The 25323-nt window shown below is 39.3% G+C and overlaps 1 protein-coding gene across 1 annotated transcript in view; it reads right to left on the bottom strand.

Annotated features, from left to right (window-relative positions):
* Positions 1–22892, bottom strand: part of LOC126092870 (uncharacterized) — a 551522-nt gene extending 528630 nt beyond the window's left edge. Inside the window, exon 1 of the mRNA XM_049908604.1 lies at positions 20023–22892. Within this exon, the coding sequence (XP_049764561.1) occupies positions 20023–22670 (2648 nt within the window). The 5' untranslated portion in view covers positions 22671–22892. The remainder of the gene's footprint in view (positions 1–20022) is intronic.
* Between the last annotated feature and the right edge of the window lie 2431 nt (positions 22893–25323).

The following is a 25323-nucleotide window of genomic DNA, read 5'->3' as shown; positions in this document are numbered from 1 at the left end:
TTCAGTCCTGAGACTGGTTTGATGCAGCTCTCCATGCTACTCTATCCTGTGCAAGCTTCATCTCCCAGTACCTACTGCAGCCTACATCCTTCTGAATCTGCTTAGTGTATTCATCTCTTCGCCTCCATCTACGATTTTTACCCTCCACGCTGCCCTCCAATACTAAATTGGTGATACCTCAATGTCTCAGAACATGTCCTACCAACCGATCCCTTCTTCTAGTCAACTTGTGCCACATACTCCTCCCCAATTCTATTCATATACAGGGTGTTACAAAAAGGCACGGCCAAACTTTCAGGAAACATTCCTCACACACAAAGAAAGAAAATATGTTATGTGGACATGTGTCCGGAAACGCTTACTTTCCATGTTAGAGCTCATTTTATTACTTCTCTTCAAATCACATTAATCATGGAATGGAAACACACAGCGACAGAACGTACCAGCGTGACTTCAAACACTTTGTTACAGGAAATGTTCAAAATGTTCTCCGTTAGCGAGGATACATGCATTCACCCTCTGTCGTATGGAATCCCTGATGCGCTGATGCAGCCCCGGAGAATGGCGTATTGTATCACAGCCGTCCACAATACGAGCACGAAGAGTCTCTACATTAGGTACCGAGGTTGCGTAGAAAAGAGCTTTCAAATGTCCCCATAAATGAAAGTCAAGAGGGCTGAGGTCAGGAGAGCGTGGAGGCCATGGAATTGGTCCGCCTCTACCAGTCCATCGGTCACCGAATCTGTTGTTGAGAAGCGTACGAACACTTCGACTGAAATGTGCAGGAGCTCCATCGCGCATGAACCACATGTTGTGTCGTACTTGTAAAGGCACATGTTCTAGCAACACAGGTAGAGTATCCCGTATAAAATCATGATAACGTGCTCCATTGAGCGTAGGTGGACGAAACTAAAATGAGCTCTAACATGGAAATTAAGCTTTTTCGGACACATGTCCACATAACATCTTTTCTTTATTTGTGTGTGAGGAATGTTTCCTGAAAGTTTGGCCGTACCTTTTTGTAACACCCTATATATATACAGGCTCTAAAAATGGCTCTGAGCACTATGCGACTTAACGTCTGAGGTCATCAGTCGCCTAGAACTTAGAACTAATTAAACCTAACTAACCTAAGGACATCACACACATCCATGCCCAAGGCAGGATTCGAACCTGCGACTGTAGCGGTCGCTCGGCTCCAGACTGTAGCGCCTAGAACCGCACGGCCACTCCGGCCGGCATATATAAAGGTCACATTTTGGTAGATGATTGTTGCAGTGTCTGTGTGTTTATGGGTTGCATTTTTTCATATGACTTGTCAAGCCAATGGCAGCAATTATCACAAGCGTATCTGACTGCTGAGGCAGGAGCAGTGGTAGCATTGCGAAGCTTTTTCTGCCTTAATCTATCTAACAAGCCTTCATGATGCTTCTACATTCCAGATGATATATCATCACGCCACTCTGGTCTCATGCTAGCTCGTGCCTCCCATCTGTTTGTGTCGATTCCAAAGCTCTCCATATCTCGTTTACAGGAGTCCTTGAACCTCAATACAGGGCGTCCTACAGGTCTTTTGGCTATAGAGATCTCTCCAAGCGTCACCTCACGTGGTAATCTATCAGGATCCATACGGTGGACGTGTCCCAGCCAGCGGAGTCGTCTCTGCTTCAAGATAGCTGAAACACTGTTGCAGTTTGTTTTAGATAGCACTGCTTGGCTGGCTCTGAGCACTATGGGACTCAACTGCTGTGGTCATAAGTCCCCTAGAACTTAGAACTACTTAAACCTAACTAACCTAAGGACAGCACACAACACCCAGCCATCACGAGGCAGAGAAAATCCCTGACCCCGCCGGGAATCGAACCCGGGAACCCGGGCGTGGGAAGCGAGAACGCTACCGCACGACCACGAGATGCGGGCAGCACTGCTTCGTTGGTCACTCGGTCCTTCCACGTTACTCCGAGGATGGATCTCAAGCACCGCATGTGGAAAGCATTAAGGCGACGTTCTTGTTTGGCATAGGTAGTCCATGTTTCCGATGCATACAAAAGGATGCTGAGGACGCAAGTTTGATATACAAGAATTTTGGTGGTCAAAGAGAGTTTGTTGTTTTTCCAAGCAACTACTGAATACGAAATATGTGGGAATTGACGCGCCAAGTGAAGGACGGTTTCACTGCGCCCTTTATGCCATCCCCTGAGGCCTTTTTCTGCGGATTGTGAGCGGCGGTATATGTGTAATTCTTGCCTCGGCCACACAGAAGAAAACCGCGTGATTTCAACCCTGGGTGTCGTCGTCCTGACCTCCGTCGCAGAAGCGTCAAAACAAGGTGTGAAATGTAAGAGAGGGGGTTTGATGACCTTCGCGTCGTGTGACAAGTTCGCGAAGCTGTGTATCAATTTGACACCTCACACGAACTTCTGAGCTGTGGCCTCTTTTCGCACGTGTCGAGACCACGCTGTTTGGAGCGTCGCCGAGCCCAAGGATAAAGCCACAGGACGGCACGTCTTTGCTTCATTACAGAGGAAGGCTGTAGGCATCTCCGAACAAAATTACAAACACCTGCACTGCAACAAAAGACAATTACAGGATCTCGAAAACGGTATCCTTTAATTTTGTCGCACACTGTATATTTCTAGAATCTTTGTTTAACACTTGTGTTCGAAACATTGCAAGTTGAGATAAATGGTGTCCATCTTCAGGTGACAGCCATCCTAGGTTTGTGAGCATCTCCACCATTCGTGCCAGCCTTCTTTGTATGCCTTCGGCACCCCCTGATAAATTTGGTACAAGTCTTTCATTCTTCAGTAATATTCTAATATGGCGTTCACAGGTATTTTGCAAGCAGTCTCCTTTGTGGAATGACTGCACCATCCCAGTATTCTGCCAACGAGCTATAACCCATCACACTGTTGTCGGAGCCTGTGTGACCATTCTATTTCATATCCGTACAAATGGCCAAAATCAGGCGCACTGTGACTCACTGATGTTGCAATCGTATGATATAACTGTTGTTTGTTCACTGACTTGCACAATTTTACATTTTATACATTTAAAGCAAATTACCATTCTTTGCATTACGTTAAACTCTTATGAAGATCCTACTGAATATTTGTGCAGCTTTTCTACTAAAAGTACTTCATCATCAGAGGAAACTGCATCATCCAGAAAAAATATGATTTTGCTTTCCATATTGCCTGCCAGGTCACTAACACAAACCACGAACACTGACGGTCTCTATACACATCCCCCGGGCACACCAGAAGTTACTTCTACATCTGCTGACGACTCTCCGTCCGGTGTTCAGTACGTTGTCAGTACTCTCACTGTGTGAAATCTGAAGCAAATACTTGTGAGCAATAGGCAATAAATATTATTTGCACAAATAAAATTCTCGGTGCCTCGGTATGTCACGAGCTTGGAATGTATGCCACTGTTGGCAGCTCTGCTGAAACCAACAGGATATAGTTTGTTACATTTGTTGACAAAAATTAACTATGAGAGCTAGCGAGACCGATTAACACTGAGACAGGTGTGAACTTCTTTGCGAGTTAAGGATCAAATGTAGAAAACTTGAAGAACATTTTTAATATGGTGACTGGAAACGGGAATAAAACACGTTTGTTCCAAGTTGTCACTAACAAGTTTTTACACATATCTAGAAATATATGATGAAGTGGATATCTAGAAATATATGATGAGCACACAGAAGTTGGAACATCGTAGGAACAATCTGGCCTGTGATAAGTAGTAAGAAAGAGTAACTAGAAAAACAAAATAGTAGTTATTTATTCGTCAGTAATCAGACAATAACTCTCAGAGAAGTAACTAAAATATTTTTCAAATCCACAATGTCTGTCCCACGTCCCTCTACACCTTAGCTGGTTATAAAACAAAGCAACCTAATTAGCCTGCAGCTACAATCTAATTTCAATGGGGCCAAGAGAGTGGCCATCTGTATGTGAACTGTGCTTTCGTGCATGTGTATGTGTTTGCTACTTCGGGAGAAGGCCTTTCGGCCAAAATCTTAAATGTATAGCATTTTTTTGTTGTACCTGTCTGTCACCCGATGTCTCCTCTATATAGTGAGCAGCAATCTATATTTTTCATAACACCATTGTTATTTCTGAAAAGGAGGTATTTGTTAATACCTAATATAAATCAAAGTATTAGGAAATCTTTTTTTGAAGGTATTTGTCTGGGGGTAGCCATGTACAGAGGTTGAATGTGAATGATAACCAGTTCAGACAAGAGGAGAATAGAAGTTCTTAAATGTAATGCTACAAAAGATGCTGAACCTAGAAGGATAAAGTGAAAAGTAATGAAGAATACTGGATTGAATCGGGAAAACTTGGCACAGCTTGACTAAAAGAAAGTATTAGGCCTAGTTGACAGAACACACCCTTAGACATAAAGAAATAGTGACTCTGGTACTGTAGTTAATAGTGGGGAGTTAAACTGTAGAGAGAGACTGCGGCATGAAAACAATGACGAAGTTGAAATTCACGTGGGTTGCAGTAGTTATTCAGAGGTGAAGAAGCTTGCACAGGATATAGTGTGGACAGCTGCATCAAACCCGTGTTCTAACTGAAGATGGTGACTACAACAACAGCAGCAGCAGCGTTAAACACGTTACAGTTTGTAGCATCCACACACTAGTAGCTACAATACTAATTTTGTATTAAAGAAATTGTTGCCACATCAACAGTTTGCAAAGACTTGTGCTGCTTCAAACTGCTATAAATACTTTTCAAAACCCTTATTTACATTGGAATAAAATTAATTTTACTCTCCTCCGTAAATACTAATGATTTTTAATTTCTTTTACAATGACAGACCATGTTCACTCAAACTGTTCAAAGAGTTCACTATTTCACTAAAAAGTCAAATATTTTTTGTACTGACAGCAATAATTTTGTCACAAAGACTGTAAACAACAGAAATATATTACCAGTATTAATAGAAGACTAACACTATGTAATAACTTACGAAGGTTGTTTCGTAAGTTTGGTAAATTTTCATGAAAGAATGGAACATTTTTGTTGCACTGCACGGTTTGCAAGTTCAATTATTCCAATGATCGTATAAAGAATTTCAACCACGTACAGCGAACAGTTCATTGTTGACAGGCGTCTGAATTGGACGTGTGTTGACTGCGACTGAAAATGGAGAAAACTAAGTTTTGTGCTGTAAACATTTTTATTTGAATGGTTGGACGGCTGCAACAGCATTTAACTTGGGATTAAATGAATTTCAACACGGTAAGACAAGCACCAAAGATGAAGCAAACTCAACACAAAGGGAACCATTCACAAAATCCATGATATGGTAATGCAAGACCACCGAATGAAAATTCGTGATACTGCTTGCACTGTAGACGTCTCAACTGAGTGAATGCATAACATCCTGCACGGAGAATTAACTATGAAGAAGCTATGTGTGAGGTGGGTGATGCAATTGCTCACAGTCAACCAAATATGCTCCCGGCACAACATTTCAACACAATGCTTGGCGATTTTTAATCACAATCTGCAAGTCTTTTTGAGACAATTTGTGCCGATTGATAAAATCTGAGGCCATAATTACTCACCAGAGTAAAAACAATGGGTAAAGCCGGTGAAAGTAAACTGAAGAAGGCGAAGACCATTTTTATCAGATGGTACGGTGATTCCTTCTGTCTTTGGATTCTCAAGGAATAATCCGCATATATTGCTTGGAAAAAGGAAGAAACATGAAACTTTGACTTGCTGGGAAGAAATTTTCATCAAATGAGAAAGTGCTAGTTGTAGTCAATGAGAGGATTGCTGAAGCGAGTGTACGTCAATCAAGCGAGACCTTTTTATCAGAATTTTCACACCACCCTCATAAAAACAAATTAAGATCAGAGAATTTTAACTAGCACAAATTGATTCCCCAATAATCTGCACACTTTGCAACACTTGCGGCTTTACAAAACTGCATTCAAGCTCACTTAAAAAAAAAAAAAGAGTAAAATAGCAGCTTGTTAGCCACTCCTACAATTTATCAGAATGTTTGGACTCATTAATTTAAATTTCAGTTGCCTCTAAAAGTACGCATTATATAAGTTTCCACGAGGTGTAAAAAGCATACCATGACACAACCTGGTCCCACAAGAAGTCTAATTTGAAACAATATTTCTCAATAACCACATTACTATGGTTTAACAGCCATGACATCAATAGAGCTGATGAGTGAGTTTCTCACAAGTGGATGATAGAAATAACAAAGTCCAGGCTCAATATTAATTCCTTGAAAATAATTAGTACTTATAACTTTCATTTGTCATTGACTTAATTGTCTTCTAGAATCACATGTAATTGAAGCGCAAAAATACAAACGTCCATTCCTACACCGACGAGAACTCTGCCACGTAAAGACAATGACCAATTTTATATCTCAGAATCAGTAAGTCCCAGCTGCAGCCTTTCAACTCATGTTTGCGAGAATGGTGAACAACATACGAGACAAAATTAAACAGGTTAATAAAGAAATAGCTTAATTGTCCTGCACAGAGGAAAATTGTAGCTCATACACTTATCCATGCTACCCTGTAACAGTGGTGAAGTACCGTGACCCATCTAGTGTTGGATTAATGGCAAATATTGAAAATATTCAAAGTAGAGGAACAGTGACTGACCTTTTGCACTGCGACAAGTGGGTTCCAGAAATTTTAAAAAATATGATTCACTATCACTTGAAGGAAGCTAGGAGTTATGTTCAAAATCTTTTATCAATTTATTATGAAACTTTTTTTCTCAACTATTCCAGATATTCCCAGAAGCTCTTTCCACAGCACTGCTGTAGTGATTGCAAAGTTAGGATCAGTATAAATGAAAATATGTATTTCCTTGCATGTGCCCACGAGTGTTCTGTTGAGATTCCTCCAACTTTGCAGTAGGTCATGTTATTCAATGGAATGCATCTCTGTTACTGTTGAGTGGCCTTTGATAACTAACAATAATTATTAGAAATAACATGACATTTTCTACTCATATAAGCAGTAAAACAGATTTTTTCCCCAATAAAGCACACCAAGAAATCCTAATTAACATGAGACAAACTTCAGCTACTGTCAAACTCATTTTTTCAGTCCAGTAAAGCATGAGATCTTTAGAAAAACTATTATGTTCCACCACAATCTGAATTGAATTAACGACAGAAAGTAAACAGCAGCTCAAAGTTAGACTTTTTCCATCAATGAAGAGGTTGTCCTGAACTCTACAGGTGTATAGTTTTGATGTGCACAGTTATTCTGGATTGGTACGAGTATGGAACATCAGTTCAAATATGGGATACTATACAGGCACAAACCAGAAACCAGAAACTTTAAATACTGTGACATTCCCTCCGGCGAACCATGGTGTATGTCCCAGGAAAAAATCTTGAAATTTATCAGGAAACATCCCTTTCATTTATTCAGAATAAAACTAGAAACTAAGAATAGAAGAATAGCTATGACAGACAACTAGCATCAACTTACTAGAAAAGGGAAATGGAGACACAAACACACACACTTAAATGTACAAATTAGATAAGCTTCCACAGTTTTTTTTTTAAATTTCTTCAATGGAATGAAGAACAAGTAATATAATAGGAGGAAAAGTAACTAAAAACTGTGGATTAACAGTGTATCATGTGTGAGCGGTGATTGGGGATGAGGTGCGAGAGGGGACAGAGAGAGGGAAAAAGGTGGGGGGGGGGGGGGAGAGCTGGCTAGCAACCGCTCACTAAAGGCCCAGGTTCAAATTTCAGAATGCCCCTTATAATAAACTGTAAGTGTCCAGAAAGTTTGAAGATGCAAGCCTGGCTCATAATGAATAAATAAATAAAAAAGAAGTTGCAGACAAGTGTTTAATCTGAAATACTGATAACTGTTACTTGGACTCCAATATTTATCTGTCTCCTGGTAAATCAACTCCTTGCATCCTTCATCTATAATTCAGGATTTTCAGAGTATTTTTTTCTCCAACTTACCCTGGCTTATTTTCTCATTTCAGAAATTCTGTGATTTATATTTTTAACTTTGTGTTTATGTTGGGTGTGTGACAGTTGTTCCCACTTCCAATGGTTCTCGCAAATTTATGTACATGTCCTTTTCATACCAATTATCAATAAACTTTTACTTCTTATAAAATGCTGCAATATCATAGCTTTTTTTTTACACGCAAGGAATTAATATACAGGGTATTCATGAGGGTCGATCAATATTCGGTGACATGACAGGCACATCTGTTCGAAGCAAAAATGGATACCTCAGAGTTATGAGCATTTTTTATCTTAGATTCCATGAAACAAGCTCCTTGCGTTCCATATTCTGAAAGGTGATAGTGGAGGGGATGTAAAGTGTCCAGTAAACAAGTGCTCTTTCACAGTGGGAAGGATGAACAATTGCTCATAGCTGTTAAGGTATGCATTTAATAGCCCATGTTTACTGGACTTTTTTTCTTGATATTACACACACTACCACCTCTCAAAATATGGAAAGCAAAGAGGTTGCTATAGTCGAGATTTGTTTCACAGTATCGAAAAACAAGAAGTGCTCGTAGCTGTTAAGGTATGCACATTAAGGCCCATGTTTACTAGATTGTTTTGCTATGAATGATTGTTCCTGTCATATACCAGAATGTTGACCATACCTCCTAGGACACCTTGTATATGCTGAGAGAAAATCATATCCTGGATGTGCCTCTATCTTTCCCCATTACCAAAGAGGATTAACAGATGGGAGATACAGTTCAAAGACGAACAGTGCACCAAAAGACTGGATAAATTCTTTTTTTTTAAAATGCTAAGTGTTATGCTTCAGGAAAAAAAAAAAAAAACTGGACAAGTGTAAGTTGGACTCATACTCTGAGCATTCTTAATTATGTATGTAGATAATAACAATAGTTTCATGTGGCTCAATGGCATGGTGTAAGTCTTTCTATTGGATGCCACTTTGGCGACTTGCACACGGCAAACCTACCCCAGCTACCCGACCAGGGAAAGGGGACTACAGTTTAATGTGGAATCTGGACCACGTGGTATTTCCGGCAACTCCTCACACTGTTCAGCAATGAAGGCCAGATTATGTATGTAGATAATAACAATAGTTTCGTGTGGCTCAATGGCACGGTGTAAGTCTTTCTATTGGACGCCACTTTGGCGACTTGCACATGGCAAACCTACCCCAGCTACCGGACCGTGGAAAGGGGACTACAATTTAATGGGGAATCTGAACCACATGGTATTTCCGACAACTCCTCACACTGTTCAGCAATGAAGGCCAGATTAAAACGAAGACTAAAAAAATCCACATTATGACAGAGATTCAATCCCATGACCTCTTGATTTCCAGGAACGCACCTCACTACTACACCAATGGGCCTGATTGCCTATAGAGATGTTTCATCTACAGGTTTCGATGAGTGAGTATGCGAGTATCAAAATATGTGACATATATGGCCATAACTTTCAATTGCATTGACTTAGAAGCTTAAATTATTTACACCTCCAAGGGACTGTAGACCTTAGTATTTGACACAAATTTCAACTTTATACCAACACCCAATCCTGAGAAAAAAGGGTATTTACAGATGCCTGCATCTTTCGATTGCAGTGACTTAGAAGCTTAAATTTTTTTACTCCACCAAGGGACCACAGATGCTAATACATGGCATAAATTTCAACTTGATAACCAAACCCATCACTAAGAAAATAGGGGTTGAAGTTAGGACGAACAGACAGATGAACAGCAAGGTGATCCTATAAGGGTTCCATTTTTACTGAATGAGGTACAGAACCCTGAAAAGGACTGAGTGCAAAATACAGAAGACCTATTTTGCAAGATAAATCAATGTCAATATTATTACTTCTCACATAAGAAGAGTGTAACAACTTCATAAAATTACAATAATATAAACTTACACACTTTCATTATTCCCAGGAATTATCCATCAATGTAATACAAGGTGAGTCATTATCTACTATTACGGTACACACTGTGTCCTCTGTCAAATAACAAGAGGTATATTGTGGAATGTAAATTTATGTATAAGTCTAACAAAATTTAAAATGTCTTTCTCCGCCACACCAACAATATCCTCAACTGTCTCATGACATATTTCAAATTTTAAACAGAGGAAATCCTATATGCATTAAACACAATCACAAGATACGCGTGAGTAGTTACTTATGTAAAATGTAGGATGAACCATCATTCTCAGAAACACCTTAACAACTTGCTGAAAACCTGCCAATGCAAAATACCTGAAAATATACAGTTCATTTAGAGGGGTTTGACAAAAATATAGAAACACTGCAAGAAATGCATGCTTGAACATAAATGCTGATGCTAGCCGAAGCTGCAGGTTGCAGTACTTGACCAGGAACAGCACTTCTGTAATTTCCTCAATACATTGTAAGTGTCAGTCATTGTCAGAAGAGTGTTTTGTGTAGATGTGAGAGAATTATTTTGGAACTAAGGGAATTCCGACATGAGTAAGTTGTTGACGCTTGTGTGGTGGGAACTTTAATCACCAAAGGAGCCGAAGTGTTCTGGGCTCTCAAGACGTGCCATATCAAAGACTTATACCGCATACAGGAAAAAGCTTTGAAACATCGTCCACTGCATCACAATGTGGACGAAAGTGTGAGTTGAGTGATTGTGACGTATGGTCATCGAAGAAGCTTGTGACAAAAAATAACATGACGACAGCTCCCAAAGCCACTCCAGAACTGAATGTCACAATCACGAACCTGACCAGTACCGAAATGCGGGAGGAGCTCCATAAGCAGGCAATTGCTGAGTGAGGTGAAATTCCCATGCTACTCATCAGCAACACAAAAGCCCGTAACAGGAAAACGTAGTGCCGAAGCCATAAAACCTGGACTATGGAGCAATGGAAGAAAGGCATCTGGTCAGATGTGTCTTGTTTCACACTGTTTCCAAATTCTGACTAAGTTTATGTCCCATAACTGAAATGTGGCCAGGGTTCGGTGATAATTTTGGCAGCCATATAGTAGTATTCTGTAGGCTCAATGGTTACCCTGTAAGGTCGCATTGCTGCCAGTGATTATGTGACCCTTTTTTCTGATCAGGTCCATTCCACGATGCAAATGTTTGTTCCCCAACAGCGAAGTTGTGTTCCATGGTGATAGGGCCGCCATTCACACAGCTCTCCTAGTCCAGGATTGGTTTTGTGAGCACAGGACTGAATTTTCACATCTCCACTAGCTAGCTGATCTCAAATCAAGCCTTTGTGGCCTACTTTGAAGAGAAGGGCAAGTTGTCACCATCCACCTCCATCATTGTTAACTGAAATTGCCACTATTTTGCAAGAAGAATGGTATACGACTCCCTTAAAAACCATACATGACCTGTATTTATCCATTTTCTGAGATAACTGGAATATGTTTTGAGTGCCAACAGGTTTCCTATACCATATTAGGCATGGTAATGAGTTGTGTTTCTAGAATTCCCATTATTTTGCCCATCCTCTGTATTCCAATGAACATTAACGAATCCATCTGGTGATTTGGTAGTGGAAAAATGTTACCAGCAACGAATGTGTGTGATTAACATGGTATAACATAATGAGAATCTCACAAATGTTGGCAGACATACTTAAAGACCACATTGAAAGATTGTAGTTTCAAGTAAATTCCTTGAGATTATAATTACAAAGCACATACACTGGAACCATCACACTGAAAATGTTTTTTTCAAAGAGGAACCAAAGCAAAGATATAGATTATCTTTCACTGACAGAATGCTCAGAAGATACAACAAACCTACTAAACAGACTGCCTACACAACACTTGTCCATTCTATTAAGAAGTACTGCTACTTGCTGCGGGATCCTTACCAGATAGGATTAACAGAGGAGTCCAAAACAGTTCACAGAAGGGAAATTCATTTTGTATTATTGTGAAACAGGAGAGAGTGTCAAGGATATGATAAGGAAGTTGGAGTGTGAACCATTAAAACAAATTTTTTCATGAAATTGCAGTCATCAACTTTCTCCTCCAAATGCTAAAATGTTTTGTTGACTCCCACCCACACACACAGAAATGACCGTATTGAAATATGGATGTTCGTTTTTTCTACATCCAATTCGAGAGTGAAGAGCTGAGAAATAGTCTGCCACACAATGAAATGTGAATTGGGGAGTAGCTGCACAAAAGTAAATATTGCCTTACAGGCTTAGTCAAAATGAGATATAACATAGGTGAGCTTGTTCCACCTGTAGCAGCATCCATATAGCCTTCCACATTATGGGTCCCATAATGAAGGAGAACCATAATGAAGGACTATCAACAACATGGAACTAGTGAAGGTACACCTTAAAGAAATCTAATAAGCTGTAATAAACTAATTTAATATGCTGTGTTAATAATTATAACTGTCTTTAAATATAACTTGTGTTTGCACGGGCTAATATGAAAACTTTAAAATTGTGTAGTAGAGCTGCTGCTTTGTCTGTTGTACTTAGCAAAGGACATGAAAGGAAGTGAGAGAGCTTCGTAGCCTGTCCCCCACATTATTCTATTTGCACATTAAGTAAGCTGTGAAAGAAACAAAAGAAAAATGTGGATAGCAAATTCAAGTTCAGGGACGGGAAATAAAACCTTTGAGGTATGCAAATGAGACTGTACTTCAGTGAAAGATGGCAAAGGGCTTCCAAGATCAGTTGAACAAAATGGATAGCGACTTGAAAAAGAGGTAATAAGATGAATATCAACAAAAGTATTAGAAGGATAATGGAATGTAGTATAGTTAAATCAGGCAATGCTAAGGGTATTAGATTAAGAAATGAGAGGCTATAAATGGTAGATTATTTTTGTAATTTGTGCAGCAAAATAACTGAGGGGGGTGGGGGCACTGGCAGTAGCAAGAAATACCTTTCTGAAACAAAGAAATTTTGTAACATCGAATGTAAATGTAATTTTTATGGAGTGTAGCCTTGTATGCAAATGAAATGTGGACCATAAACAGTGCAGACAAGAAGATCACTTGGTTAGTCAGTTGATTCAGGGGAGGGGATAAAACAGCAAGGCTATTGGTCCCATCGGTTTAGGTAAGGATGAGGAAAAAAGTTGGCCTTACCCTTTCAAAGGAACCATCTCAGCATTTGCCTGAAATGATTTAGGGAAGTCACGGAAAACCTAAACCAGGATGGCCAAACACGGGTTTGAACCATCATCCTGACAGTGTGCTTACCACTGTGCCACATCACACGGTACACAAGAAGAGACCAAAAGTTCTGAAGGGTGATTCAGGAGAAAGCTGAAGATTACATGGGTAGACTGGGTAACTAATGAGGCGGTACAGAATAGAACAGGGGATAAAACAAATTCATGGCACAACTTGACCAAAAGAAGGAATCGATCAGCTGATAGCATACACATTAAGGCATCAAGGAAAGGGCAATATGGGGATGGAGGGAAGTGTATGTGTGTGGTTTCAGGTTGTAGAGGGGGAGCCGAGGCAAGAATACAGTAAATGGATGTAAGTTGCAATAGTTTTTCAGAGATGAAGAGGCTTGGTGCAGGCAGCCTAGCATGGAGATTTTCATCAACCAAGTCTTCAGACCATAACAACAACAACAACAACAACAACAATGATGACGACAACAGTTGCTGTTCATGTACTTATGCTTGCTTGTTAGTATTTACATGACTCAATCAATAAATAGGCTACCGATGAATATCTGCAATCTACATGTCATATGAATAGACATGTTTAAAATGAACATTCTTACCTGACTCGTTATGTGCAAGAAGTTCCCAAAACACAGTCTACACGATAAGACAATTTTAAATCCACGATAGACTGTAACTATATTGAAAAGGATAGTTGCTACTCACCATATAGCGAAGGTGCTGAGACACAGACAGGCACAAAAAAATAACTATCAGAAAGTGAGATTTTGGCCAACAAGGGCTTAATTGAAAATTGAGAAATTAGACCACTCACATTCTTCATGCAAACACAACTCACTCAATGTGATCACGCGTGTGCAAGTTGCGTTTTCCAGTGTGTGTGTGTGTGTGTGTGTGTGTGTGTGTGTGTGTGTGTGTGTGTGTGTGTGTGTGTGTGTGTTTTTTTGAAGTAGGACTTGCTGACCAAAAGCTCACTTTCCGACAGTCTTCTTGTTGTACCCATTAGCGACTCAGCATCTCCGCTATATGGTGAGTAGCAACTATCCTTTTTACAGTATTGTAATAAGACAATTTGTAGAAGTTGTACGTATGGTTAGTAGCAATGTTTTAATTGGCTTTAGACTGCAGAAATTCTTAGTTTCTTACTTTACATCTGTCAGAAGCCTGTGAAAGAATGTTGTACTGCACTCTGAGCCCTAAAAAAGCAGGCAAAATCAGCTTGGAATTAATTTTTTGCCTTTAGCGTGTCTTTAAAAACCGTGTTTCATCAATAGCTAATTTTTATTACTGGTCAAAAATTTCACGAAGGGTAGATGTATGGGGATGTGATGTAAGATTCTAAACAAATTAATAGCAATACATATTTTGAAATGTAGTGGAATTAATCACTGTCAGGGACTACACTAAAATGTAAGAATGTATTAAAAACTTATTGCTGTACAGACTTGAAATATGTAAAAGGTACTAGAACTGGCAAAAATGATACTACTAACTTCAGAGAACTGTGTAACCTATTCTATATAGATGAGTGACATGAAACACCTATGTGATGTACCAGTAGGTAAAGAGAGGGTGTTACAAAATAAAACTACTAATTTGGCCTCACAAGAACACTGCTTTTTACTGCCAATTAAAACTGAAACTCTTAAAGTTATACTACTATTCACAATTAAACAGCTGTGAATGGTATCCAAGCCAAAGCAAATGTCACTACTAATACAAAATATCTGTTCCGGATGAGGCAATAGTAAGCAACAGTGTCTCAGCATAGCTTATGGTGATCTTCCTCCTACGGTAGCTACTTCTCTAGCAGTTCCTACATATCTGATGATCATTCAGCAGCATAAAGAAGTCAAAACATTCCAAATATCAGTGCTGCTTGCCACCTTCAGATTTTCTAAAGTATATAAATTACGGAGATATGTTACATTTTTGAACTGAATGAATGTTTTTGTGAAAAACAAACTGCCTTTCATTTAGTTGCAAAGACATCTGAAGCAACCAAGGAATGACAGAAAATGGAAAAAATGACACATATAAATTATTTGAAAACTGAAATGAAAGTATCCGAATTCAAGTGGTACACATTTTATGACTAACAGTGCAGCAACTACAGACCTATTGAAAAACTGTAGGATGATTTAGTAGAGCTACATGAAACTTTTAAATTCATCACACCTAGCTCTGTAAAGTTGCCATTCAGGATTATTCCTCTCTTGCAGACAGGTACAAAGGAAGATTAATGAGATTAGGGTCTCCTGTACCGTCAACATGTTTTTAAATAATGATACACATTTTTGTAAGTGGGCAGCTCTGCAATTTGCATTTTGTTATATATCACAGTGACTTCTCAGATATTTGCTCAGAGCAAAAACCCAAGAGTATGAGAAAAGAAAGTGTCACAACAAAGAATATAACTGTAGATGACTCTTTTTTAGAATCTACACTTCATTTGCTCCAATAGCAACTGTCACGAATTTTCAGTAACCCCTCCCCCTCCATCACATACACATCACGTTCCTTTCAAAATATAAAAACAAATTCTTTTGGAAAAGAGTGAGTATTTTCATCTGTGGTTAATATTCATAAATGTTTTTATCAACGGTGCTATTAGAGCAAACATAAAAAGATACTTCTGTAGTGGCATTCTATAGCTTGCAGCAAAATGAATAAAACAATGTAGCACAAAGCAGTATAACACCTAACACTTAATTTTTTTTACAAAAAGAAGACAAAAACAGTACTCGAAGACGAATGAATATTAGACACCCCCCCCCCTCTCCCCAGACGATGGTACACCAATAAATGACCAGACAAATATTAGGGATCAAACATTATTTATTAAATAAATGCCTTTTTTTTAATTTAAAAAAAACTTTTAATGCCTACACTACAATTTTCCTGTCACACAGCATAGTAGCTAGTTTTGGTAACCATCTACAACCATCTTTAGATCTCTAAACAAATGGAGGAAAACCAGACTAACAAAATTTTGAACAATCAAGTAAGATATAAAAAAACTGTATAAAAGGTGACCAAAAATTATAATGGGGAGCCAATTCTAATAAGAAGGGTGAACATTTAACAAATCCATGTAACAGTGTAAAAGAAAATATGTTCAAGCTCTTAACATAACACACAATTCACAACATAAAAAAGGTTGTGAATATGCACTGGAAAGTGTCATTAGCTGTAGCCTCTCGATGTCGCACATTTGTAAATACCAAAACAATGACAGTATGTAGTTTAAAAACATCACCGTGATCAAGCCAGGTTGTAGCCTCACTGAAAGAAATTTATAACAGAAATCGTAATACAGCATCCCTGCCTTGTAATTTTAACTTCATACCTTTATTACCTATATTGTTTTAAATACATACTGTCATTATCTTGGTATTTATTAATGCAAGACATTGGATGACTACAGTTAATGATGCTTTCCAATGCATATTCACAGCTTTTTTTTACATTTTGTATGGTATGTTATCTTATTAGCATTACCAAACTTTGTACTGCTTTGTTAAAGGGATTTGTCAATTGATCACTTTTGGTATTAGGATTGTTTCCCCATTACATTCTTTGCTCACCTTTACATCTTACTTGTACAAAATTTTCTTGGGTTTCTTTTCCTCAATTTGTTTACAGATCTGAAGACAGTTGCAGGTAGCAACTGGAGCCAGACAAGAACAGGAAAATTGCAGTCAAGACATCAAACAATTTTTATTTAAAAACATTTATTTAATAAACCACATTAACAGTGCTGTCTCCTCCATCACAAGGTCTGGCTTCACTAAAATGTTATTTAAACCAACAAAACATATAGTAGATAAATAGAAACTCATCTAGGTATTATTATTAAATCAGTATCACATAAACCAGGCAACATATCCACCCACAATCATCCACCACAGTACCATAGTAAAGTAATAATGAGACACAGGCTAAGTGGATCTATATGTCAAGAAAACGAAAATACATTCCATGTCAGTGAAATATTTATAACAGAAACCATATTGATACAGTGATCACTGAAGATGCTTTAAAATAAAGGAAAAGGGTTAATGTTTCATTGACAATATGACAGAGTACAAGCTTGGAATGGACAAGGACAGGGAAGAAAATGCGCTTGAAACTTTTCGAAAAAGCTATCTAGGGATATCTCTTAGCTGATGCAAGCAAACTTTGAGGACCTAAATCTTTTATGTACAACTCTGGCCTAGAACACTGCCTTTAATAGAATATTTAAACCCTTCTGAAGAGATTTAAAACCTGAAAATTATGATCACATTGTCATCAATGGTGACTTGCACAACACGTTGCTCATGGAGCATTAACAACAATCCAGAATCAATTGTTTTGCAGGAATTAATGAAACTGAAGAAAAGCAACAAAATTTTTGATATTCTGAATTACAGAAAAAGGTAAGGCACTGGGTGCATATGGTAGATGACAAATGGAATACACATGTGTAACATTCATGTGAAGAACGTAAGTTGAGTGAAAATGCAAGTGAATAAAGGTAGTAAATATCTACTATCTATATACTAGGTCAGAAGTGATACAAGAATATATTTATACACATACCTAATACAAAAGTTCACAATCATTAACTTTCAGAATTTTGAAATACTGGTCAGGTGGGTTGGTTTTCCACTTGCCCTGTCCTGTCTCCCTTGAACCTTGTAAAAGTTCCACTGCCTCCAAACCATTACATCTTTTTCTAGCAAAAGGAATTTTGGATCAAAGTAACATTGGAGCTTAACACCACACTGCTGATGAGGAAGTAAAAAATAGAGTTCACATAAAGACAGAATAATGATAAAGGAACCAGTTATATGTTTTACAAGAAACCACCCCTGCAATCACATTTATATGAGATTTAAAACTTTACGGGAAGTTAATTCTGGATGATTGGACAAGGATTTGAACACTGCTGCAACTGAAAAAAAGACTCCAGTGTTAAAAATAATTAGGGGTTTGAAACCTAGTAACCAGTAAGCACTTTTAAGTCTATCAATCTATGCTACATAGTATTTAGACTACTTTCTATCATCATTCATAGTTACAGTAAGCTGTTTATATGTGAGGTGTTATTTCTGATTCTACATTATGAACAAAACCTACATGTATACTTCACCCTGAAATGATTTCCTGTGTGTGTGTACTTCATTTCTGAATAGGACTATCACACTTCTAGTTAAGAAGTTTTTATTGCTTGCAACGTGTGAGTACTTTTTATTGTCAGCTCAGTTTTGAATTATTATTATTATTTACATGGCTGCATGTTCGGAGACCGTGAATAGTTACAACTGAAAGAAAACAGCCCTAGTTAAAAATAGTGACCGAGGGCTGTTTTCTTTCAATTGCCAGTTCTGAATCTTATTTTGTCAATCAAAATTCTATTATTCACACTCAATTTGTATTTGCTTATAGAGTTAAACACTACTCAGCCTTTTATAGCATAGTAATGAAATTACCATCCACTTTTGTTCTACTGAGTACTGCACACTTCTTCAACAGAAGTTTCAAAGAGTTTGAAATTGTGCCACTCTCACTCAATGATTGCTACAGCTACTGAGACAAACATATTTACAACCATATATTGGAGTGACAAAGATCATGAGACATTGCACCATTTAAAAAAAAAAAAAAAAAAAAAAAAAAAAAAAAAAAAAAAAAAAAAAAAAAAAAAACCACACACACAGCCTGTCAACACTTTTTTCTTTTCCTTACTGGATCAGGATTCCATACTGGATAATTATTTTAGCAACAGCTTGTTTTCTTGAAGAATTTTTCTATTTTTGTAGTGATGAAGAAATTCAGTTGGCACACTGTTACATAATTTGTTTTGATAACAATGTAAGTTTTTATTGCTTTATGCAAAATTTGAACTGTGTGTTCTCTTTGGCTTTGTGGACAAAATTCATAGCATGGAAAATACCTATGCCAATATGAAAGTAACAGAACTATAAACCTTTTGCCACATTCAGGAGTGGTTTAATGACAGGTTCCTGTGAGTCAATGTGTACTTTATGCCAACGATAGAAATACTGACTAGACTGTATATAAAATTCCTGCAACTGCTGCACGACTTCAGGATGCCACTAATAAACTGTACAATTAACAGTTAAAATTTTAGACTGTTACATTAACCACAGGTGTGCACAGCATAGCATCCCATACACACAAGATAAATCTGAATAAAAATGGTTGTCAATACACAGGATTCCATTAAACATAACATAGACGAACATCACTAGTATGTGACAGCCTACCGTGCAATTTGTACCTCTTACATCATAAAGAGGGAAAAGAAATTAAGGGATAAATGCTGATTCATTCAAAAAGAGTCTGTGTTTACATTACAGTAAAAATTTAGGTTCAATGATGCTGTGTAACAACGAAAATTGTATACACAGACAACATAGCACATAATTTTCACAGTACAATGACAATATTCCTAAGCAACTTATATCTGTTACAGTAGGCCCTATTTGTGTCACAGTCAATAATATTACAGTAGCATTAATAGTCACAGCACTGTTTAAATCTCTAACAAACAAAAACCATCTGCGTTAATCTTTTCCAGAATGTGTATGGAATTTATGAGGTCAGTCCCAAGACTGACGCAGTAAAATGTTTCTGATTAGGCCAACATGACAAACATCTTCATCCAGAAAATAAGAACATTCAATGTAAGATACAAACTTTAGAAATATAGAAATTATATAGACGTGATCACAAAACAGGTCTTAAGCACTTATGCCTAATCTCAAATGCTATTTTCATTCTCATAAAAAACAAAATTTAGCACAAACTAGCAAGCAACAGCAGAATAGAAAAATAAAAGGAGCTTACCTTTCTTGGTCCTCAACTGGGGCAATGGCAGTCTGCTTCTCCTCGGCATTTTTTCCAATCTCATGGGACTCAGTTTTGGCAGCATTAATTTCTGGCTGGGAAATTTGGTTTTCAGCAGGATTACTGACAATACCAATCACTGCACCTGAGTTTGGATCCACCACATTTGGTAAATTTGAAGCCACACTTATATTTGTTGCACCAACACCACTTACAGAGGCTTGATGTTGCAGCACTGGATTAACTGGAGTCCTAGCAGCTGTTACAGTGACAGGTTGTGGATTTGTATACGATTGCGCTGGTGTAGCACTATTTGAATACATCTGCTGTGCTGGTCCAGTAATAGTGGACATAGGAACAGATGTCTGCACAGGAATCATAGGCTGCTGCCCCATAACACTGGCTGGCTGCTGTCCCTGCTGCTGTTGTGATGGAGGTGGTTGCTGAGGCAGTGGCTGCTGCTGTTGTGACGTTGGTTGCTGAGGCGGCTGCTGTTGTTGCGGCTGCTGTATGTTATGCACTTGTTGCTGCACAGGTTGCAAATTTGAGCTGTGTACTGGTGGCTGTTGCTGTGGAGTTATTTGCTGATTAATAATTTGCTGCTGGTGGATCTGAGGAATATGTTGCTGATTAGGTGGCATCTGTTGCTGTTGCACTGGTACTTGTGGCTGTAATGGTATTTGCTGTTGTGGCTGCAGCTGAGGCTGTGGTGAGACAGGAATATGCTGTTGTACTTGATCCTGTGATGGTGGGATTTGTGAATTCACTATCTGAATCGGTGGAAGATGAGCCTTCTGTGAAATCACTGGAGCAGACATTGGAACACTGTTTGATACTTGCTGTGTAGCAGACGGCTGAGATAAAGGAATGGTTTGTGGCTGTTGTTGACCTTGAACTGGCACTTTCGTCTGACTGGCAGCTGAAGTCTGGATGATACTTGGCTGTGACACAACTGACGGAGGCTGTGAAACAACATTAACTCCTTGCTGAACTTGGCCCATTGTGATTACTCCTTGCTGAGTGGCCTGAGCAGACACACCTTGTGGTGGTGGGGTATAATAAGTGGCTTGCATTTGCTGCTGCTGCTGTTGTTGTGGTGGTTGTTGCTGAACTATTATCTGTTGTGGAAGACCTTGTTGTACAGTTATCAAGCCAGTAGGAACCTGCTGTTGCTGCTGCACTGGTTGTGTAGGTGGTGGTATGTATGCTGCTTGTGAAATCTGCTGCTGCGAAGAGGCTGGTGGCAGGGACTGATGGTACATTTGCTGATTTGCAGTTATATTTTGAGGCTGGTGCACCTGTTGCCCTGCTGGCAAGTTCTGCTGCTGATGAATATATTGGGAATTGGCAGTAGATATTACCTGCTGAAACTGTTGTGGAGGTAAACTCTGGTGCTGAGCAGACTGTTGATGTTGACCAGGTATTACATTATGCTGCATAGGGACCTGTGACATGCTCTGGGTGTGATGCATGGGAACATTCTGGGCTGGTACCTGTGTTGGATGCTGTTGTTGTAGCTGTTGTTGAGCTATCACTGACATCTGATGCTGCAACATCGGTGGCTGTTGCTGTGGCTGTTGTTGCTGCAAATTTTGCTGTGGAACCTGTGCAATAAGTGTGTTATTTTGCTGACTTGTTGACACATATGGCTGTTGCAGTGTTTGTCCAGGAGAAAGAGAGATGTTTACACTCTGGCCTGGTGTGAAGTTCCCAGTAGTTCCTTGTTGTGTCATATAACCAGCTGGTGGCGGCTGCTGCTGCTGTTGCTGCTCATTAACAAATACAGATTTCGAAGAATCCTGGCTTGTTATACCTTGACTGTCTATGCTGCGAACAATGAGACCATCTGTAATCACAACTCCACTATCAGTTCCATACTTTACAGAGCTGGTATTTGTTTCACCATCCACATTTTTAACAACGTTTATGATAGCCTGTTGCGAATTTTGTTGATTCTGCGACATCGTATGGTCCAAATAATCCATACACATCCACCTGCCCCTCTTAAAGGGTACAGTGCTTTCAATTTTAACCACCTTAAAACGTTCGTTCCTACTAGCTGGAGCGTGGACGTCCCTCATTTCTGCTTCTTGCTTGTTTACACTATTGGAATTGCTGACAGCAATTGTGGAATCAGTGGCACCTGCCTTTACGTCACCTGTTGTATTAGCAGCGGCGTTAGATGTAGGTACACTACCGTTATTAGAAGTTGCACTGCCGGCTTCGTTAGCGACAATAGCAAGTCCGTATTGCGAACTTGTAGGAATAACAGGAGCCGATCCCAAAGATGCTGCAGTGGCGTTGAAAAATACGTCTTCTTTGGAAAAGGTGTCTTCCGAAAAACTTGGAGTTTCGTTTTCTATGTCAGTGATTCTGGAATTATCTACGACGTCGGACGTGTCATCCGTGTGAGATTCATCCAAATCGTCAGCTGAATCTTCGCCTCCGTCTGCACTTATACTAGGCAAAACTGTGACACTCGTTATTTGAAACGCTGGTGTTTTCTTTCTCTGACTCGGTGTTGTGACAGGAGATGCTGCTGAAGTGGTTAGATTTTTATCGACGTCACTGTTGATACGTGTCAACACGCTGTTAACTTTTGTTTTCTCACCTGCCTTTGGCGATTTTTGACTTAAATTATCAGCCATGTTAGGCTGTCGAAAACGGGCCACCTCCCGAACACAGTGAGATTTGAGGAGTTGTACTCCTCAAACCGTCATCTACACCAGTAAACACAAGGAAAACCATAATCCATGACACTTAAAAGTCGGGCCACGGGAAACATAAGCTCCAAAATCAATGTTTATACGAACAAAAAATACCGACAAGTCACACACTTCATAACACACTGCAACAGACCCGATTCAACATGGCCACTATCCACAGCGAACCATGGGTAGGGTTGTACAAAATAACAGGCGTCGATAATAGCTACGCTATCGAGAGGAACGGCAGCGATAATCGATACCCACGTTCCGGTGTCTGCAGCTGCGACAGTCGCTTTTCGGTCGTCACTTGTCCACAACAGCTTCGATAGACTGGAAACACCGTGTATTGCAATTGCGCGATATTAGAAATTTCACGCCATGTAAACTAACTTTGTTTATCTGTGTGAGGTATGACTGTGTGTGTGTGTGTGTGTGTGTGTGTGTGTGTGCAATAGAAAAGGAGAGAGACTGGAAACCGAAGTGAATATGAACAGGTACATATCTACGATTAAAGCGGAAATACGCGAATCTGTTTGCTTGACATGAATGCAAAAAAAGTTTCATTCTTTTCACAGTATATGTTACACGTTATGACAATGCTCACCCGTTCGTTCTTTGCGTTCCTTATTACCACAGGAGAAAACAGGATTGCGCTATACGTTAGGCTGCCTTTCTTTGAGCACAAACGTATGCTAAGGTACAAGAAAGTGGACTTTAGCGCAACGAAGATGTCAAAATCATTTTGTATTCAGCTACATTTAGTTTAGTACAGAAATTTCGTTTATTGTTCATGCTGCTTTTGTAACACAGTTTTCGAGTTTCCTGCCTCCTACATAAAACAAAATATCAAAAACCATCTGAACTGACATTGTGATTTCATGCTTTAACTCTCTCATAAATTGTTCAAATGTTAAAGGACTGGCTCAGTGTTTTACTCATTCGTCAAATTAGCATATAATTTACAAATGAGTATGTTTTGCTCTGTGGATATTCTCATGATCTGTTCTTCACAAGGTAGGGAATCTAGTTACCATACCAAATTTCCTAAGGCCTGGCACTATTCACCGAGTGAGGTGGCGCAGTCTTTTTAGAACTCAGGACTCGCATTCGGGAAGACGATGGTTCAAACCCGCGTACAGCCACCCAGATTTAGGTTTTCTGTGATTTCCCTAAATAGCTGCAGACAAATGCCGCGATGGTTCCTTTGAAAGAGCACGACCCGTTTCCCTCCCCATCCTCGACACAATCCTAGCTTGTGCTCCGTCTCTACAGACCTCGACGTCGACGGGACGTTAAACCCACTCTTCCTTCCTTCATGGAAGTTGCAGTTGTCATCACTACAAGCGACCGATGATCTATCGGTGACTGTGTTTAACTGATGAATTGCTTTAACGCTTAAGCCCTACATTATTTTTATCTGCTCATTTTTTTACGCTTCTGCTCCACATCATTTTTATCTAATGTTTACAGTTTCAAGGGGTTTACATCAGCAAAAGTATTCAATTGACATACGTCCTAAACTAAGTAACGGCCTCTAACAAGTTTTAAATTTACTTGCTTACCGATACATCTATGGAAGGTGACAGAACCGGAAGCAATTCTGGAACGTCACTTTCGTACAAGACAGCTGAAGAACGTGCGGACAACATATGTACAGAATGCACGTAACAATGGTCACTTGTGCTTTTTTTGCATTTTGCTAATTTTGACTCAAGGGCAAGTAATTTTTGAGCAAAATGATGAAAAACCTCGTCTGGCAGACGCCTGAAGAAGGGCGCCATCTATCCAGCGAAAACTTATCAAGTTTCAAGATCCACTATTACCTTAGTAATTTACGAATATTCTACAGCCTTCTATGTGTGATCACCGTAGTGGTTGGGAAGACAAAATTACAAAGCTCATAGAGCCAATGAAACGATCACTCTTCCAGCGCTCGATGCGCAAACGAAACCGGAGAAAATGAATGAATTTAACTGAATAAATGGATACCTGTTGTTGTTGTAGCCTAGTTTGACAGTTCGTCACTCTAGGCGTGTTCATATCCTTACAGCTACAGTAGCGTGCATCGTATTCAAGTTGGACATCAAACCAAAACCACTGCGGCGTTTGCACTAACTATTCATACACACCAATCACTGCCATTTATGTTGACCATGTTAAGTTCAAAAAATATCCAAGAGTCGGCCGTAATATTCCCAGCCTAAAACTCAGAATTTGTTGTTTGGTACTTATCACCAAACCTCCAGATTTCAGACACTCAGGTCGGTAGCAAACGTCGTGTGTCGATAGAGTACCAACCAAAACACCGATTTAGTTCGTGCTGTGTGCTGTCGTCCAGTAGAACATGCGTAGACGGTAATTAAAAGTAAGACCAGAACTACGGATTGTAGGAAACGTGGTAGGGCAGTCGGTGGAGCTTCAGATAAACGTACTAAAGGTCGCGAGTTCGAAGCCCAGCCCGTGCGGGGTAGCCATGCCGTCTTAGGCGCCTTGTCACGTTTCGCGCGGCTGCTCCTGTCGGAGGTTCGAGTCCTCCCTCGGAAATGAGTGTGTCTTGTCTTTTGTGTTAGTTTAAGTTAGGTTAAGTAGGTGT

The sequence above is a fragment of the Schistocerca cancellata genome, chromosome 1 (assembly GCF_023864275.1).
Source record: "Schistocerca cancellata isolate TAMUIC-IGC-003103 chromosome 1, iqSchCanc2.1, whole genome shotgun sequence".
Classification (NCBI taxonomy): domain Eukaryota; kingdom Metazoa; phylum Arthropoda; class Insecta; order Orthoptera; family Acrididae; genus Schistocerca; species Schistocerca cancellata.
This window is presented reverse-complemented; position numbering and strand designations above follow the sequence as displayed.